Source organism: Hyla sarda, chromosome 13, assembly GCF_029499605.1.
Source record: "Hyla sarda isolate aHylSar1 chromosome 13, aHylSar1.hap1, whole genome shotgun sequence".
NCBI classification, from domain to species: Eukaryota; Metazoa; Chordata; class Amphibia; order Anura; family Hylidae; genus Hyla; species Hyla sarda.
In genome coordinates, this window is record NC_079201.1 from 22,807,324 (window position 1) to 22,828,259 (window position 20,936).

Sequence of the window (20,936 nt, forward strand, 5' to 3'; positions counted from 1 at the left end):
TTGAACCACTGCTACTAATCCACCAACAGGAAGGATGAGCGCAGGTGAACAATGAAGTTGCAGTGGTGCCTTCCATGCTTGCCACTGCTCCTTCAAACAACTGATCGGCAGGTGTGGGGGAGTTGGACCTCCAACTATCTATTATTGATGGTGTATCTGGAGAATGAACAACACCTTAAATCTGGGATGTTCTTCTGGCTTTATACATTCTGTTAGGTTTCCAGCTTTTTATTTTTTATAAACTACATGTTTTATTGCCCTTTTGACGACCGATATAGTCCATACCTCGTAACAATTTGATGCCATATATTCGCCAACTCTAGCTCTTTCTACCCGCACATCCTCATCTTCATCTTCGGGGACTTCAGTGAATTTCCACATCTTGTTTTTTTTCTCTTTAGTCCTGTTAGAACGTGAATGGAGTATAAATAAGCAACTAGTAGAAACTTTTCAGCTACAGTTGTTTTAGGTGTGGCTGTAATACAAAACAATAGCATACCTGAATACTGGATCTTTTCTAATGGATTTGCCACCATTCTGTACCTCCAAGTATCGCAGGATAAGGAGTAAAACTACACACTGCAGCAAAGGCTGCAAAGAAACAGCATGAGAGTCATATCAGTTTCATGAGCTCATTGGATGCAGGAATGGTTCTAAATTTACAATGATGAGACTTTGTGAGCTGCGCAAAAATCTCAAAGGGGTTAACATCCAATTAATAGTTATCCACTATTTATAGGATAGGAAATAAATAGATGATTGGTCAATTAGTCAAATATATTTTTTAGGATGCAGTTTAGCTAGTGATGCTGGGGAAGCATGGGGTGTCTGTACTTTATTGGCACACTTAGAAGGTTCTGGGCAGCCCACGTGATTAAATAGTATGGATGTAACTAATATACATGAGTAAGCATGATGCACTACACATAACCATGTGACTGGCACCCTATAAATGCTTTAAAGTATCTATGTGCAAATATGGTACTAAGCATCTACCCTGCTCATGAGTAGTAGGAGTTGCTGTTCATCAATACTTTGCTTCAGTGTAGCCTCCCTATATAGCATTGTGTCTTATATCATGGTGGGAATTTGTTATTAACCTGCCCTATACCAGGAAGCAGTACAGTATGTGATTTTAAGTATCTAATTCCATTTTCTGGTATAAGTTTGCATTTTCATTTTCAATATCATTATGCACATATGGCCTGTATATGTGTAACAATCACTCTGCAAGCTATAGATAATTGTGAGGTGCAGACAGTGCAGGAGAATTGTTGGATATAAGTCAGCATTACTTACAGATATAACAGACACCAAAACCCTTCCCAATTGTGTGTAGCTGTTTTCATCACCTGAAACTTTCCAGGACATCTACAACACGAAAATAAGAATATGAATATAGATGATATGTAGGCGTTTGGCAACAATAAAACACATATTTATCAGACTTGTTATGATTTGTACACATGCCCTTTACATAGTTACATAGTTAGTATGGTTGAAAAAAGACATACGTCCATCAAGTCCAACCAGGGAATTGAAGTGAAGGGTGTAAGGGGATAAGGGGAAGGGATGTAGTTTTACAATTCTGCATAAGCATTAATGTTATTTTGTTCCAGGAATGTATCTAACCCTGTTTTAAAGCTGTTAATTGTTCCTACTGTGACCAGTTCCTGAGGTAGACCGTTCCATAAGTTCACAGTCCTCACGGTAAAGAAGGCGTGTCGCCCCTTTAGACTAAACCTTTTCTTCTCCAGAAAATACAATACAAGTTTTACAAGTTTTCATTGCTAATACAAACCCCATCAAATGGATGAGCTTGGCAACAGTATAGCTATAACTGCATGACAAAACAGAAGTACTCTGTTGTAAACACAATATTATAATCAGAATTCTATTTATTGGATGGATATAGACACATGTTACCACTATTTAAATAGCCTCATATTGCTAACAGGACTGTGACAAAATACTTACATCCGAGCTGTAAAAAGAGGCCAAATACTATGGCTTAACTGGACTATGCCGCTGTAACTGTAGGGCCACAAAATTCTCTATATAAGCTAATAGATGAGCTTAGGGAGAGGATAGTGTAGCTGTAACTGAATGGTAATACACTTTTATTTATGATCATAGGGATGGATGCAGGGGAAGATAGATAGGACTGTGAAGCTGTAACTGTAGGGACAAATAGTTCATAATATGAGTGCACGGAGGGAATTAAGGAGTGCTCTGCCCAACAACTAGGAGGCGCTCTGGGGGCCCGAGTGGGAGCATTTTTCCCTTAGTGGGTATAACTTCTCAGCTGCACTGTTGCGGAGCTGAGAGGGAACTGCGTTACTCAGATGTTTCTGTAAATGCATCAGCGACATTGTGTGTTGTTTCTTCCTATGTTCTTCCCAGAGTTCTGTGCTTACATGCATGTAGATATATTGCAAAGACTAAACACAATAACAATTATAGCTTACCCGAGAAAAACAGATCAGGACCCCAATAAGTGGATAAATGGGAATAAATATGGAAAAAAGATCATGACAAATTGTAGAGATCAGATCGTTGCCTATGACAGAAGCTAACTCGATTACAGTGATGGTGATTAAGCCCGTCTAAAAGACATAAAAGAAGAAACAAGAATACATCAGTAACGTTACTTTATTATGGACACAATTTCACTGAGTCCTGAGGAACACACATGTCCATCTACAGGGATGTGGAAATCCTATCATCCGACGCCCAGGACATGACGTTCCGGGCAGGTATATTTTTCATGTGTTTAGCCCCGCTTTGGGCAAGCAGAGCCATAATGAGGTGCAGAACAAACCTCTAATTTTAAGGCGGCAGTGCTCAGGGTGTATGGAGCGGGCTCCTTGCTTGTGCCCACTCCATACCGGGGAAGCCCTTAGCTGATTTCAGTAGCTGGGAGCAGCCGCTAATACCCTTTAGATCGCCACTGTCAGATTTGACAGTGGCGATTTAAAGGGACCTTTTAACCATCCCTGGTGATCTAGTGGGGTGTATCGTTCCCCAGCAGTACAATCGCGGGGGCGATCCACTATGGAGGTAAGCTCTGCCACTGTGGAGCTGCATTTGATTGAGTCTGCTTTGAGCAGGCTCAAACAAATGAGCACAGATCACACAGATCAATGGAGTTCTATGGAACTCCATTGATCTGTATGAGGAATCTACTGATTCCTTTTTAAAGTCTCCTAAAGGATTAATAAAGTGTAAAAAAATAAAATAAAAATAAAAGTAAAAAAAACACATACATTAGCCTTCCATTTAAAAAAAAATAATCACATCACCCCCCCCCCCCCCCTTTTCCATATAAGAAACATGTTAATATGATAAAAATAAACACATTTGGTATTGGCACATGCGTAATTGTTCAAACTATTAAAAAGGAGATTTTTGTTTACTTACCGTAAAATCTCTTTCTCGAAGGATCCATTGGGGGACACAGACCGTGGGTGTATGCTGCTGTCTCTAGGAGGTGTCACACTATGGTAATAAAAAAAGTCGGCTCCTCCCAGAAGGATATACCCGCCTTCAGGCTCTGAGCTAATCAGTTTAAGTTCCAGAGCAATAGGAGGAGACCAACAGGTCAAATAAAAACCCAAAACTGTCCGAGAACCAGAAGAAAAAACATAACTGAACACGCCCTCGGACAGAGAACCAAAGGAAAATCCCAAAAAGGGCGGGAGCTGTGTCCCCCAATGGATCCTTCGAGAAAGAGATTTTCCGGTAAGTAAACAAAAATCTCCTTTTCTCTATCCGCTCCATTGGAGGACACAGACCGTGGGACGTACCAAAGCAGTCCCTTGGGTGGGCAGATAACCAGTCAGGCAGACGGCCGATCCACTGCCGCCTGCAACACTTTACGACCCATACTAGCATCAGCCGATGCGAAAGTATGAACTCTGTAAAACCTTCAGAAAGTGTGCAAAGACGACCAGGTAGCCGCCTTGCAAATCTGCAAGGCCGAGGCTCTATTCTGGAGAGCCCAGGATGCCCCAACAGAACGGGTAGAATGAGCCACAACCCTGAAAGGAGGAATCTTCCCCTTACAGCGATAGGCTTCCGAAATGGGGACCAAATCCACCGAGAAATGGTGGCCTTGGAAGCAGGTTGTCCCCTGCGACGACCTTCCGTAAGAACGAAAAAGGAATCACACTGACGAAACAAAGTAGTGATGGAGAGATAAGACCGATCAGCCCGAACTACATCCAGCTTGTGTAGTAAGCGCTCCTTAGGATGAGAAGGAGCAGGACAAAAGGACGTCATTGAGATGAAAGGCCGAGACCACCTTAGGCAAAAAGGAAGGATCTGGCCGGAAAACAACCTTGTCCTGGTGGATCACCAGAAAAGGAGAACGGCAGGAAAGAGCTGCCAATTCAGACACCCTCCGGATTGAGGTGATAGCAACAAGAAACACCACTTTCCAAGAAAGGAGGCGGAGAGACACCTCTCTAAGGGGCTCAAAGGGTGCACCCTGGAGGGCACTCAGAACCAAATTCAAGTCCCAAGGGGGAGAGGGTGACCGATAAGGAGGAACAGCGTGCGCCACTCCTTGAAGGAAGGTCCGGACATGAGAATTAGAAGCCAGGGGCCGCTGGAAAAGAACAGCAAGGGCCGAAACCTGACCTATAAGCGAACTGAGAGATAACCCCAGTTCCAACCCAGACTGCAAAAAGGAGAGAATACGGGGAACCGAGAAGGTTACCGGGGAGAAGTCCTGAGCTTCACACCAACGAAAATAAGACTGCCAAGTACGGTGGTAAATTCTTGCGGAGGAGGACTTACGAGCCTTGAGCATGGTGTGAATGACTTGGGAAGAGAACCACGGTCCCTTAAAACCGCGGTCTCAACCGCCACGCCGTCAAATGCAGCGACTGTAAATTGGGGTGGCAAAGAGGACCCTGAGAGTGCAGGTCCGGGCGGAGCGGAAGGCACAGTGGAGCGTCGTCCAGGAGCCTGACTACGTCGGCGTACCACGACCTTCGGGGCCAATCTGGAGCTACCAGAATGGCGGGGACGTCCTCTGCCTTGAGCTTCCTCAGCACCCTGGGAAGGAGCGGAAGAGGAGGGAACAGATAGGGTAGGGCAAACCCCGCCCAAGGAATCACTAGGGCGTCCACGGCCAGAGCTTGAGGGTCCCGGGACTTGGACACAAAAGGAAGGATCTTCCGATTGTGCCGGGACGCGAAGAGGTCCACTTCCGGAATGCCCCAGAGGTCGCAGAGCTGCGCGAAGACCTCCGAATGTAGAGACCACTCTCCGGGGTCGGGTGAGGACCGACTGAGGAAGTCCGCTTCCCAGCTGAGCACTCCCGGAATGTGAATCGCCAAAATGGCGGGAACCTTGCTCTCCGCCCAGGTGAGAATCTTGGTCACCTCGGCCATGGCTGCCGAGCTGCGAGTGCCGCCCTGTCGATTTATGTACGCCATGGCGTTGTCTGACTGGACGCGGACAGGACGGGACTGAATACGGGACTCCCAATGAGGAAGACAAAGAAGAATTGCCCGTAATTCCAATATGTTTATCGGAAGAAAGGTCTCCTGGGGAGACCAGAGTCCCTGAACTGTCCAATCCCTGAACACACTGCCCCAGCCCGACAGGCTGGCATCCGTTGTAACAACCGCCCTGACGGACCCTGCAAGGTAGAACAATCTGACGATCGAGAGACAGAGGAGACCTGTTCCATCGAGAGAGAATCGCCAGTTGAAGAGGGCGGTAATGAAACTGGGCAAAGGGTACGGCCTCCATAGTTGCCACAATCCGACCCAGGACTTCCATACAAGTGCGGATGGAGACTGATACCTGGGTCCGAAGGGAGCGGACCCCCGACCGGAGCGCCAGACGTTTGTCCGGCGGTAGAGAAATTCGGGCAGAGGCCGTGTCGAATCGAAGTCCCAGGAAGGTTAGAGACTGGGTAGGACGGAGGACTGAATAGTCCCGGTTGACCATCCACCCGAAGCGAGTCAGAGTGTGGAGAGTGATGTCCAGATTCTCCAGAGTCTGGGCTCTGGTTGGAGCCTTGATGAGAAGGTCGTCCAGATAGGGTATCACCGAGATTCCCCTCGGCCGTAACAGGCCAATCATTGGTGCAAGGATCTTTGTAAAGACCCGAGGAGCCGTGGCTAGACCGAAGGGGAGGGCTACGAATTGAAAGTGCCCCTCCGGAACCTCAAAGCGGAGGTACCGATGATGGCCTGGAAATATTGTCACATGGAGGTAGGCATCCTTGATGTCCACCGATGAAAGGAACTCCCCTTGTTCCAGGGACGCCACCACCGAACGGAGAGATTCCATTCGGAAGTGGCGGATGAGAAGGTGACGGTTGAGACGCTTGTGGTCTAGGATTGGTCGCACAGAACCGTCCTTCTTGGGGACCACAGAAAAGATTTGAATAGAAACCCCGAAAACATTCCCCTGGAGGAACGGGAACGATAACACCCTGGAGAAGCAGAGACTGGAGAGCCGCTCGAAATTGCTTCGCCAGAGGAGGAGACAGGGGGGCGTGGGATCGAAAAAAGTGATCCCTCAGAAGGGAGGCGAATTCGATTCGGTAACCGTTGGACACCACGTCCCTGACCCAAGAGTCCTGAATGTGTGAGGTCCAGATGTCTCGAAAAAGCAAGAGACGACCTCCCACCGAGAAGAAACCACGGGTGGGCGCCTCACTTCATGCAGAAGTGGGTTTGCGGTTGCCTGATTAGGGTGCAAAACGGCCGGACCAGTTGGGGACCGACTTCCAAGACGGGCGTGCCCGGAACGAGGGAGCCTTCTTGTCCGGCGAGGGCACCTGCCCGGACCCTTTGCTGGAGCCAGAGGTCCGAAAGGACCGAAAGGAAAAGGACTTCCTTTGGGAAGTAGGGCGAGCCTTATTTTGAGGTAACAAGGAACTCTTACCTCCCGTTGCCACAGAGATAATCTCATCAAGGCGTTTGCCAAAAAGACGGCCACCCGTAAAGGGAAGCTCAGTGAGAGCTTGGAAGCGGCATCCGCGTTCCAAGCTTTAAGCCACTTAGACCGGCGGAGAGCCGCTAGTGACCCACAGCAAAGGCAGAACAACGGGCTGACTGCATGGAAGCTGCGCACAGAAAGTCCCCAGCTTTAGAGCATTGGAGAGCCAGAGCAGATAGATCCTCTGGGGGGATTTCGCTAAGATATCCTGATGGAGCTTTTGGCACCACTCTGACAGGGCCTTGGACACCCATGTCGAGGCGAAGATGGGAAGAAGAGAAGAGCCAGCTGCTTCAGAAGCAAACTTCGCTAAGGATTCTACCTTCTTGTCCGTGGGATCCTTGAAGGCAGCGGCATCTGCCAGAGGCAGTGTAGTCGCCTTAGAGATCCGGGAGATTGGTGGATCCACTGAGGGAGGGGAAACCACCTTAGTAACAAAGTCCTTGTCAAATGGATAACGTTCTTGAATTGGCTTGATTCCCAGGAACCTCTTGTTTGGATGTTTCCATGCAGATTCCAGAATGTCGTCAAAGTCAGCGTGAGAGCTGAACCTTTGAGGTGCTGGCTTAGCACGATGAAAGGATACTCCTGGATTGACATCCGAAGATCCTGGGTCCTCCAAGTGAAAGGTGTCTCTTATGGCTGTCACCAATGAGTTCACCGTTGCAATTGAGTCCGAGCGGTCCTCTGAGTCAGATGCTGGCTCAGAAGCCTCGTCCACCAGTTCACCAGGGGAATGTGAATGAGTAGAGGCAGTCCTGGAGGGGGGCGACCCTGACCAGGTACGCAGTTCTGGCGTGGCAGAGCGGCGACTCCGAGAACGTCCTCTGGAGGAGCGACGTTTGTGCCCAGATAACAGGGGGGCGGGACCCATGAGGGGAACGCCCACGTCTATCTGAAGACCTAATGGAAGAGTCAGACGAGGCACCCGTAGTACGCTTGTGGGAGCGTCAAGTATGTGGAGACGAGGAGTGGGCCCTCTCAGAGGTCCTGCGCAGGGAAGACCCCTTCAAGGCGGACACCACTTCCCGGGAGGCCACAGTCACCGAACGGAAGACTTGGGTCAAGTCAGCCATATACTGGGTCAGGGAAGAGACCCAGGCTGGTGGAGCGTCTGAACCCACCGGACCGAAGGGGCATCAGGGCATACCAGGGGGTCTGGGGGAGCAGTGGAGCAGGCAGGCAAGTGGGCTCAGCAGAGCCAGACATCTTGGTATTACAGTGCTTACAGACAAAGTAAGTCACTGAAGTTCCAGGTTTCTGTTTAGAGGGAGGAACAGCTCTGGGTACGGACATAATGTGGGAAAAGGAGACAGGAACTTTCTCACCCTAGACTGTGTCCCCTGTCAGCTGCAGTGAGGAGAACTCGCTCCGAGTGAATGAACAGGCGAGCCAATAGGAAGAGAGGGGCGTGCCTGAAGCAAGGCAGTAACTAACTGACCCCTTCTCACTGAAAATCGCGCCCACGTCGCTGATTGGAGGCTGCTTCGCGCCTCTGAGAGCTCCCAGCCCTGTGGGCGGAGCTACAGACCGTCCAAAAAGAACTGTCATGGCGCCCGCTCCTTTTCCCGAGCGCACATGTAAGTCGCATATGCGCTCGGGGGAATAGAGCGGGCGGCCTAAGCGCCGGCAGAGACTGCTGGCGAAAGTAAAAGTAAGCCGGCGCTAAAGCGCCCGGCTCATAGCAGCGCCGGGGCTGTCAGCCGCGTATAAGGCGCTGTCGGCAAAGCCAAAGCAAGCCGGCGCTGAGTGCGCCCGGCCCGAACAGCGCTGCGGCTGACAGCCGCATATAAGGCGCCGTGGACGTAGTTGCACCAAGCACACACACACACAAAGTGAAGTGCCCCATATTTCATGCCCCCTCAGGTGCCACTGCTCCCCCAGAATAAAGTGCAGCCCCTGTATAAGCCAGCCCCATAACCTGAAGTGGGACAAAAACAGGGGGCCTCCAGAGGTTGCGAGTCCATACCTATGGAGAAAAAGGGGGGTACTTACCTCAGTCAGAAGAACTTACCTAATGGAGTCTTCAGTCAGCTTTAGTTACCTGCATCACGCCTGGCTGCTATGCGTGAGCGAGGCGAGCAGGGAAATAGGGGGGCCCGTACCCATGAGGTACCAACCCAAGCGCTGACCGTTGGTGAGGGGGGGTGAACAGCGCATATACGCAATGTCTGTGCCCCCTTACGCGCAATGGGGAAACAGGGAGCCGGAGTCCCTGAGTCCCCACCTGAAAACAGAAAAGAAAAAGGAATAAAAAACTAACACGTCCCTATACTAGGAAAACAAAAAATCAGAAGACCTGGTCTGGAGAAATACAGACCATGTCCACCTCCTTCAGACACTAAGCTTAAACTGATTAGCTCAGAGCCTAAAGGCGGTTATATCCTGCTGGGAGGAGCCGACTTTTTTTATTACCATAGTGTCACACCTCCTAGAGACAGAAGCATACACCCACGGTCTGTGTCCCCCAATGGAGCCGATAGAGAAATATAACATTAAATATCCCATACAGTCAATGACATTCATGTAAAAAATATACCAAACTTAGAATTGCGTTCAAAAAGCGATCAAAAAGTCAGATCAATACCAAAATGGTACCAATACAAACAGCAGGTTACAGCGCAAAAAATTAGCCCTCATACAGCTCAGTACATGGAAAAATTCAAATGTTATAGGGGTCAGAAAATGGCAATTTAACGTTTTTATTTATTTATTAGTAAAACATAACGGAAACTAAACAAATCTGGTATTGCTGTAAGCAGGCTGAGCTTGAGTATCAAAATAACATGTAAGTTTGACCACAAGGTGAATGGTGCTAAAAAAAATGTATTTAAAAAAATGTTGCAAAATAATATATTTTAATAATATTTCATAATATATTAATTTCACAAATCATATTTTATGGAAATATTTTATGGAAAAATGAAAGGTGTTATTACAAAGTACAATCTGTCCAAACAAAAACAAACCCTCATATGGGTCTGTTATTGGAAAAATAAAACAGATATGGCTAAATAGGGCAAGGAGGAAAAAACTAAAGTGTAAAAACTAAATAAATAAACTAATAACGACTTACATGCTATTTTGGTTAAAATTATTTTGTGTACAAGGACAAGTGGATCGTCATGAGGGACAAGTAGATTGTGCTCTGTTTTAGTCCCTTGGACAAGAATTTTTTTTATTCCACACCCCTGATCTAGCACTAGGTAGTGCAATGAATTTTAATAGTAAGTACGGTATATAAAAAAGTTTTTGACGTTTAGCGACAACCCATAAAAAGTTGCTATTTAGGTTATCTCCTAATAAATTTGTGACAGTCCACACTTTTAGGATTTACCTACCCTAGGATCATACATCAGAGTTGTGTCATAGTTTTATCTTGTCTTTTGAACCTTTTCTTGTAGGGGAAAGGATTCCAATCAAATTAAATGTATAATGAACACAAGGAATATTGCTATTTTTCTGTATTTCCCTTATGTGATATAATGACTGCTGTGAATATCACTAATAGTAAATTGCCAAAGACACAGCTTTAAACGGGTTCCCACCTGCTTAAAACATGGCTCCTGGCCCCCTCTGTCCTATTTGTGGCCACCAAAGACGAAAAGTCGAAAGTAGCCAAAGGGAGGCGGTTATGCAATTTGAGCAATTTCCATTGACTACGTTACGCTGTTTGTGTAACTCCTAAAGTTGACTTGGCATCGCTAATTATATCACTGTTATTGGAGCTTTTAACAGAACTGCATGTATAACTTCTGATATTATATTAACCCAAAAAATGCAGCAGCTCAAGAGAGGTAAAAAATAAAAATAAAATCATCTCAGCATTATATGTATTTATGATTGACAGTCAATATATAAGCACAGTACATACCATTGAAAATAATATTGACCACCACTGCCTAGTGTCGCTGATTTGTTTATAGGTGAAAGAAACAACATAGGTCAGGAGAACAGACGCAGGAACAAAGCCGATTAAGCAAAATGTCTGAAATCAGAACAAAAAGTCACACATTATGTCATGGAAACAAAGCAATATACCTGAAATTAAAGACATTATAGAGATATTTGTGCAGAAAGATTAATCTGAGTTACAGTCCTAGTAAGACCAGGTCCAGGACAGCTACACATTCCCATTCTACAATATCTCCATATAGGGCTGGACTTTAAATGCATAGTGGAAAAGCCTTAGTATATATTGGATTTATGCTGTACAGTGACACTTCCTAATCTGCTCTATAACATGAATGAGGCTGTTGTCAGCCATGTGGCGCTGTGAGTTTTCGTAGCATTTCCTCTGGTCAGTGGACAGTGTGTTGTGTTGTTGTGATCATGATGGGGCTCTATGGCTCTCCACTGCTAGTGAGGACTGACTGCAGCTACAGGTTCACGACCTAGCACAGCGTGTGACATCACTCTACTAGACCCTTGATGGGGAAATCACTCTGATCTTCCAGTTCTTGGTCGTTGATCTCTGTAGTAAATTTCATAGCTAATTCAGTTTGTGTATTCTGTGATTTCCTTTATGACCAAATCTGCCTGACTTTGAATGACTCAATGTACTGACCCCTGTTCTGACCATCTCACCCTGCCTTTTTCGATATTGGTCCTGGACTTGATGTTCACTTGCCTGCTGCTGGTTTGGATCTGTCCCTTGTCTGTCCCATGACTTTTTTTATATATCAACTGGCTCCAGAAAGTTAAACAGATTTGTAAATTACTTCTATAAAAAAATCTTAATACTTTCAGTACTTATGAGCTTCTGAAGTTAGGGTTGTTGTTTTCTGTCTAAGAGCTCTCTGATGACACGTGTCTCAGGAACCTCCCAGTTTAGAAGAGGTTTGCTATGTATGGGTATTTTCTTCTAAACTGGGTGGTTCCCGAGACGCGTGTCATCAGAGAGCACTTAGACAGAAAAGAACAACCTTAACTTCAGAAGCTCATAAGTACTGAAAGGATTAAGATTTTTTTAATAGAAGTCATTTACAAATCTGGTATATAAAAACAGGCAAGAAAGGGGAGAGCACACTAAGGGCATATATCACCTGAACTGTCTTCGTGTCTCCTGCGGGGTGCACACACACAAGTGTACAGCATCAAAAGAGGTACAAAAAGACAAAACTTAGGTGCACTCACCGCTCGGCGGAGACTGTAGCATGTAGGGGTCCGGGTCACCGGGGGCTGGATCTCAGCGACGGCACAGGAAGTATGGCGCTCAGAGGCTACGCCGGCAGTTTCGCACGTGAGTGGGTGCTTTGTCCGGCCTCAGCCTCCAGCTCCCGGTGAACCGGACTCCTACACGCTACAGTCTCCACCGAGCGGTGAGTGCATCTACGTTTTGTCATTTTGTACCTCTAATTTACAAATCTGTTTTACTTTCTGGAGCCAGTTGATATATTTAAAAAAAAAGTTTTTTCCTGGATAACCCCCTTTAAAGATGGAGAACAGCATATACCTTAGACAATGTACCCCGACCTGTGGAACTCCAGCTGGTGCTAAACTACAAAACTACAACTCTCAGAATGCCCTGACATCATTTAGATGTTGAGGCACAATGGGTGTTGTAGATTTGCAACAGCTGGAGAGCCACAGGTTGTGGAAAATTGTCTTAGACCAGGGGTCGGCAACCGCATGCGGCTCTTTTACACCTTTGCCGCGGCTCCGTCACCCTCATTCCGAGAAAATGCAGTATCCCGGAATGATCTGAGCCCGTGAGCCGCCGTCACGGCATCGTCTGTTTTACTTACCTGCCCTGGTGCCATCGGAGCGGAGTCTCTTCTTCCGGGGCCGCGCGGATCCTCACTGTCATGTGACAATGTAACGTCACATGACAGTGACGTCGCCGGCCTGCACCTCAGTCGAGGAGCGCCGCTGGGAGAGGAAGACGCCATGCGAGGAGCTGGTGAGTATGTAAAGTACATTACTCACTTGACAGCGGGGCGTTAACCCCTCACCCCGCGGCAGCGTTAATGCTGCCGCGGGGTGAGGGGTTAACGCTACCGCTGCCATGGGGTGAGGGGTAACTTAAACCCTCACCCCATGGCAGCGTTATCGCTGCTGCGGGGTGAGAGGTTAACGCTGCCGCTGCCATGGGGTTAAGTTACCCTTCACCCCATGGCAGCGGTAGCGTTAACCCCTCACCCCGCGGCAGCATTAACCCCCCTCTCCCCAGTGCATTAACCCCCCTCTCCCCAGCCCACCCCAGGCCTGGGCCCAAAAAAAAAGTCCACCCCAGGCCTGGGCCACAAAAAAAGCCCACCCCAGACCTGGGCCCAAAAAAAAAAGCCCAGGCCTTGGCCCCCCAAAAAAAAGCCCACCCCAGGCCTATAGCTATTAATTTGCAAAAATATATTTTACATTGTTAAGTGAAAGTCCTTTTTTCCTTAAGATTGACAGCTGACTGCACGATCCTGTATATATAGCATTAAGGTAAGAAACAATATATGCAGTGTTATATTTGTTTTAAATGTCGCAATGGTTTTGCGGCTCCCAGTTTTTTTTTTCTTCTTCGAAAACGGGTCCAAGTGGCTCTTTTTGTCTTAAAGGTTGCAGACCCCTGTCTTAGACTAAGCAACTCAGTTTAATGCCAGTGTCCTCTGCCTTGCTACCAAGCTTCTTCCAACACTCTCAAGTCTAACATGGTCCAGCTTCTGACTGTTTATCTGTCCATAAAAGCTGCTGTCCCTATATGCACTGCCAGCTACACTTTGGGGCTACAACCTGCGTAATGGCTGTGTCGCAGCAGGCAACAAAATCAAGATGAGAGCAGCAGTGCTTTGGTTAAAGGCTGCATTATTTGCCCCAATTTGTTTTTATCGTCAAGTAGTCAATTCCTAACAGATGAAACATTAGTGACAGATCAAATCACACCACAACGTACAGAATATGTACACAGTACAATGTACAAAGACATGTGCTTACCAACGTGATAAACGTCCCGACATACAGGTGGATTCCTTTATTGAAGATGAACAACGTTCCCAGCATTATGACAAGGATGATAAAATACAAAGGCAAATCAACTGCAGCTTGGCCGACCCAGTAGGCAGACTGGTAGAGGCCTGACATCTTCAGCTGGGTGTAGGCTTTCACCTTGTAAAGAAATAAGAACATGTTTTACACTCATTCTGTACAATCTGCAAGAGCCAGAGTACACAGTAACGGCAATATACCTTAAAGAGGATTTCTAGTGTTAAGTAAACTATTCTCCCTATTTTTAAAATAGCCGCTTGCTGTCAGTGAATGGAAATCATCATGCTTATTTCTAAAGACAAACAATTCAACTGTAATAACAATAGCTTCCCAAATAAAAATAAACCAGGACCACAGTGTTCCTCTCACTGTGATTTTGCTAATCCTCAGCATACAAAGGAAATCTGATTACCTCTGTATGATTGGGACCATCCTTATTGTCAATGGTTTTGCTATCTTCCATTCAGTTTATGTTGTGGTCATACATTTGCATGCACTTAGTGCTCATCATAGCGATTAATGATCCACTTATGATGGGATTATAACCATTCAGTGCTATGAATGGAATTCTTACCTTATGGTTGTATGTGTTTTCCATTGCAAAATAAGGAAGCATTCCCGCAGCTATAATTCCCAGGTAAATTATTAGAAAATATAAAGTAGTTTTGAATGTAATCTCCAAATATTCCTGTAGGTACAAACATAGCCAATAAAAATTACACACATTACGGGTTTGACGTACAGCAGTGTTTTTTAGAGTCTAGGAATTGGTGACTGATGGGTGGGTACAATATATATCCAGTCCTTATTACAAAGATACATTCTGTATGTGGCCAATATTGTTATGGGTTCTCCACAATCCCTACTTGTTAGAATGATCCCTTGACAATAAATTGATAACCACCTGTTGGGACCCCCAGAGATCAGCTGTAATCTGCGTGGAGACCTGGTAGTAAGGGCTCAATTTCCTTCCAGCACCACAGGAGAAGTGAAGGATTACAGTGTGCCCAATCACATCAGTGTGTTTTCTGTGTAATGAAGGACACGACTAGTCATTTAGAGCAAGAGACGCTCTTGGTAGCTTCTCTCCATTCTGGCCTAAGAAATGACAATAATTTGAAGAGGACACTCCTCTACAAGGTCCTAATGCTTTAATATGGTATAGAAAAATTGGTGTTCTAAACTGGATGACCCCCTTAAGGATAATGAGGAAGCTATATGTACCTGGATAATGCCTTTGTTTTTATTTCAACTTTCAAAATTTTATTTTTTATTAAAATCTTTGTGGCATGCTTTCTCAAACTATGTGACGGGATGTCCAACATATACAAGCATTTTAGTATAATATACTTATGCATCCTCAGCCAGTATAGGGTGCTGTAAGAAGTGCCCTCCAAGCTCAAAGCAGTATTCTGTAGACTTTTTTTGTAACCATACTCAGGATATAGTTAAATAGAAGAAACAAACTATACTACACTTCACACACAAAAGAAGAAGGAGCAATACAAACACTGTTCGTTAACTTGTGTCTTCTTCTTTATACAATAACTTAGAAGAAATCCATAGCATGTAACAAGTGAGAGACAGATGAGTGTATGGGGAGGGGGGCATTCTCTGGACAACTGTCTGTTTCACGCACTTATCATTTCATCGGGTCCATACCTGTTTATGGACCCAATAAAATGCTAAGTAGGTCAAAATAGACCAGAGAACGCTCCCCCCCCCTCCTCATGCACTCGTCTGTTTCTCACCTGTAATATGCTATGGATTTCTTCTTAGTTATGGAATAAAAAATAAGACACAAGGCAAAAAAAGGAGAATCATCATCTATTCATCATCTAGGGGACACGTGTGCAGACAACTAGTGGATTTGTATGGAGAGCCAGTACTGCCAGGCTCATATCTCTTGGTGGACTGTGTTTATTGTATACTAAACATTCTTGCTCCCCTACCACCATGGTGTCTGTCCCTTTTTCTTAGCACTTCCTTGTGTCGGCATAAGGATCTTCTTGCTCAGCCAATCAGTGACTGCTGTTTTTAGCTGGACTGGCCGACCATCTAAAATGTGTGATGGCCTTGTGTTCACTGTCTGACCATCTAAAATGTGTGATGGCCTTGTGTTAACTGTCTGACCATCTAAAATGTGTGATGGCCTTGTGTTCACTGTCTGACCATCTAAAATGTGTGATGGCCTTGTGTTAACTGTCTGACCATCTAAAATGTGTGATGGCCTTGTGTTAACTGTCTGACCATCTAAAATGTGTGATGGCCTTGTGTTAACTGTCCATCTCTTTTGTTTTTGGGATGATAAGCGACCACAACAGAGGTGTTTGGCATCGGCATGCTGCTCCTGTTTCCATTAAGAATACATGAACACTCATGTCTATACGTATGGGGGATGGCAATAGGTGACATAGCTGTAAGCTGAGTGAACATTCCGTCATAAGCTACTACAATGTGTACAAGCAACTTTAATATACCCAAAGGTCAACCTTTATATAGCAAGTCTTAATGATGACCTCGTTGGGACTTCCTCGGATCAGGTATCTAGGCACACCTCCAATCTTTTTTTATACATATAATTTAAACAAAAACATTTCAACATTTACTGCAACATACATTGCTCGCTGCACAAGTAGGAATTCTAAGAACTTCAATCCATATAAAAGTAACTTATATGGAAAACCTGAGCTTGTTTACCCAGTTACTCAACTATTGGATCATTTTGCCAACAGAGATGTTTAACTGCTATAACCAGAGCAGCAGGGTGCACCAGGTCCCACATATGCTTTACATGGATGATCTGCTTACCTGGGGAAATGGACAGCTCCACACCTGGATGCTCTCATTTACATGCAGCTGTCTTAGCAAAGTGTTACTAATGGTATTAATAAGGACGGGTAGAGAGTGGACCATACTGCTATTGAACACTGCTTCATAGGTGAAATACTAGAAGAAACAGACACACAAATAACCTTTAGGGACAGTTGCAAATGTTCACAAGAAAGGTTTTACACATAACACATGATGGATAGATACTTGAGACGGACAGGAAAGGAGGATGCTGTGATATCCATTGCTATTAGAGCCAGTGTTTAGTATATGTATTTTGTCTCCTCTGTATTAAAAACAACAACTATAATACACATCATACCACTACATGGCAAATATATGCACAATAAGAACATGTCCTGTTTTATTAGTTTCTGTAGTTGTTTGGCTCATATAACTAGACGCGGCTCGCTACTTACACCCTCATACCTTTCCTGAACTGGAGACATCAAGGGCCCCATTGTGCGGTGCCACGGAAAAGTAGTCACTTCCATTCATCAGATCCACCTTTATCCTCTGGCTTCTCAGGACATCTATTAAGTTGTCTATATCATCACCTATGGTATAAATGTACATATATATTGTTTTATATCTAATTTATAACAAATGACAAACTGGTGTCAGCACTTTCTTTCCAAATAACTAACGTAATATGCAGAATTTCACATTAATTTTTCTAGTAGTGTGACAAAAAAAAAAAAAGGTTTTAATAAAGTCAGAGTGAGACAACACAATGGATCACTCATAATTCATTTCTCCTCCATGGTTTAAGGGTCATCCGTTTTTGACAAGCATGTACAAATGGTTTTCCTCATATTTTGGTCCCTTTTCTGCTTCAAAGGCGCCCCTTTTTGCTGATCACTGTCCCTGCCATTATTAAAGAAGGAAGGGGCATTCCCTTGGGTAAGTCAATGTTTGCCCTGACATCTCATGGAGATACTTCCGCCCTTCTTTCTCACAACATCACTTTGATCAGGATAGATCCACAGCCAATCAACACAGACTGCTGGTTCTGTGACGCACATTGAAGTGGGCTCTCTGACAAGCTTTTGGCACTCCCTGCGAGAATAATGACTGACAGCCCATACTAGTCCCACACGCACTTTGTTTTGGCACGGGCGGCAGCCAAGACAAACAGTAAATATGGCCAGGACAGCCCTATAAGGGTCTCCTAGTGGCCGTAACTAGAGTATCGATTTTTCCCATTCATTTTTTTTTATTACAATAAATTACAAATATACTTACATTAATTATACTTACATTAATATTTACTATTACATATATAAAAATGATTTCAAACGACAGTTGCCGTTTAAGAATAGACGATCAATATGTGATTAGTTAGGGTCCAACACCTGGCACCCCCACTGTTAGGCTGTTTGCCAGAGCTGTGTCGCCTACACATACAGTAAAAAGAGCCAGAAGTAGAGATGGCTTCATACATAGAATAGTGGCTGTGTTGAGTAATGCAGCTCATGGCAAACCGCTGACTGGTGCTAGGTGTCGGACCCCCACTGATCAGACACCGATTGGTCTATTTCAAGGATAGGTCATTAAATAACGGAGTCCTGAAAACCCCTTTAACTGATTAAAATGTAGTCTAATTTTATTTAGCAACTATTAATGGGATATCCTAATTTTACAAAGAGACAACTTTTCAATATGATATGCCATCCCTTTATGATTGGTGGAGTTCTGACATCTAGGACCCCCAAAGATCCTAAGAATAAGCGGCCTGCAGTGATAGTGTAAAGCTGCACCCAACCCTTACGTTCTCGCTGCACAGTGGTGCCCTTAGCCCAAGGAACTGCAACAGGTCCACTTCACTTGAACAGATTACACTGTGAAGACTGCACTTCAGCACTGTAGTCCTTTAATTTTAGGATTGGTAGGGGTCCAAGAGGTCAGATCCCAGCAATCACATTGTGATGATATATGCAAAAAATATACCATTACTTTACTAAATAAGAATATACCTTTAAATCTCAATCATTATCTCCAATGATAAAAACAATAGATTGAAATGGATCTTTTTAAAGGATTTGTCTTAAAAATATATAAATAGCTAAGAAATTAATAGGATCTAATATTGGTCCAAATCTTGGACTAACATGTAGGTCATAATTGACACAATGCTGCCATCTCTTGTCAATACAGACATTTGATGATACCCTACATTACCTGTAGAGCTTTGTACCAATAGACTGGTGAGGAACTTTTGACTCTTCTGTCCTGGCCGAAGAAAATACAGGTCAGGGGAGAGTCTGATATCCACAGATGATTTGTGGTAGTACCAGTGTATAATATTTATCGCTGCTTGGACAGCTAAGAACAAAAAGAGAAAGAGGGACCTGAAAGAAAAAAATTTAAGTAAAAGTTTGTACATCTGTCTACATTACAATAAATGGACAAATATGTGTAAACTAGTGATGTCCATAGTAAACAATACCTGTAATTTTTATTTGTATTATTTTTTATGCATTTTTCTCAACACAATTTAACCCCTTAAGGACCACTGGTTTTTCAGTTTTTTCCTCCTCACTTTTTAAAAATCATAACCCTTTCAATTTTGCACCTAAAAATCCATATTATGGCTTATTTTTTGCGCCACCAATTCTACTTTGTAGTGACATAAGTCATTTTACCCAAAAATCTACGGCGAAACGGGAAAAAAAATAATTGTGCAACGAAATTTAAGAAAAAACACAGTTTTGCAACTTTTAGATCTTTATTCTCTAGGTCCATACGATAAAAATGATACCCTACTTATATAGGTTTGATTTTGTCGTACATCTGGAAAAAATCATAACTAAAATAATAACTTTTTTATTTTATCGCGTATGGGGCAGTATGAGGGCTCATTTTTTGTGGCGTATTTTTGTATTGATCAGACTTTTTGATTGCTTTTTATTCATTTTTTCATGATATAAAAAGTGACCAAAAATATGTTATTTTGGACTTTGGAATTTTTTTGCGCGTACGCCATTGACCATATGGTTTAATTAATGATATATTTTTATAGTTCGGACATTTATGCACGCGGCGATACCAGATATGTTTATATTTATTTACATGTTTTTTTTCAATGGGAAAAGGGGGATGATTTGGACTTTTATTAGGGAAAGGGTTAAATCACATTTATTAACTTTTTTTTACACTTTTTTTTACAGTGTTATAGCTCCCATAGGGGGCTATAACACTGCATACACTGATCTTATACACTAATCACTGCAAAGCCACTGCTTTGCATTGATCAGTGTTATCGGCGGTCGATTGCTCAGGCCTGCATCTCAGGCTTGTAGCAATCAATCGCCAAATGGACACGCCGGAGGAAGGTAAGAGGACCTCCGCTCGCGTCCTAGCTGACCGGGACACCGCATTTTCACTGCGGTGGTCCTGATCAGCCCCACTGAGCAGCCGGGAAGCTTTTACTTTAATTTTCGGTTAAAGGGTTAGCCCCGGGTCCCCGGCATGAGGGGATATTAGCCCCGGGTCCCAGCATCGGACCGACCCAATATGAGCCGACCCGTATGACCCCGCGTTATATCACGGGAGCCGGCCAAGGACGTAAATATATGTCCTTGCACGTTAAGGGGTTAAAGAGAATACCTCAATACCATACTCAAAGCTGCAGACATGGGCAGATAGCTGGTAGGAAAATAAAAAAAATTATATCTGTCTCTCAGCTGATGGCTCTTTTTAAAGATATAAAATCATGTTTTCCTTCCAAGCTCAAGTGCTGTAAAGGCTATACTGAGCTGCAGGGGTAGGGAAGGGATTGTGCATGCATTCTGCAGCTCAGGCCAGCCTCTTTGACACTTAATATTAATTATTTAATTATTATTAAAATGTAATTGAAACCTCTGTAAACAACCATCAGCTAGGAGACAGATATCATTTGTTTTATCTCCTATTAACTACCTGCCAATGCCTGCAGCTCTGAGCTCCCTTCAAACCAAAAGTTTAAATTAAACAAGACATACAAGCAGTCTTGTACAGAGTATAGGATGCACAATTTACATGAGAAAAATGGCTGGGCATAGAAAGCAAAGATATGAAGGGGTATTCCATTTTCATATAAGCGTATCTATTTATGATAAAGAGTTGAGAGAATTTCTAATATTTGTTTTGTTTTAATCCGTAACTATAAAACTACAACAAAAAAGTTC

The 20,936-nt window shown here is 44.2% G+C and overlaps 1 protein-coding gene across 1 annotated transcript in view; it reads right to left on the reverse strand.

Annotated features, from left to right (window-relative positions):
* Positions 1-20,936, reverse strand: part of ABCA5 (ATP binding cassette subfamily A member 5) — a 203,305-nt gene that overhangs the window by 11,979 nt on the left and 170,390 nt on the right. Inside the window, exons 22-31 of the mRNA XM_056550216.1 lie at positions 18,949-19,118; positions 17,197-17,324; positions 16,747-16,884; positions 14,510-14,623; positions 13,885-14,055; positions 10,838-10,951; positions 2,469-2,606; positions 1,300-1,371; positions 500-591; positions 286-403 (exon numbers count right to left, since the gene is read on the reverse strand). Coding sequence (XP_056406191.1) covers positions 286-403; positions 500-591; positions 1,300-1,371; positions 2,469-2,606; positions 10,838-10,951; positions 13,885-14,055; positions 14,510-14,623; positions 16,747-16,884; positions 17,197-17,324; positions 18,949-19,118 — 1,255 coding nt within the window. The remainder of the gene's footprint in view (positions 1-285; positions 404-499; positions 592-1,299; positions 1,372-2,468; positions 2,607-10,837; positions 10,952-13,884; positions 14,056-14,509; positions 14,624-16,746; positions 16,885-17,196; positions 17,325-18,948; positions 19,119-20,936) is intronic.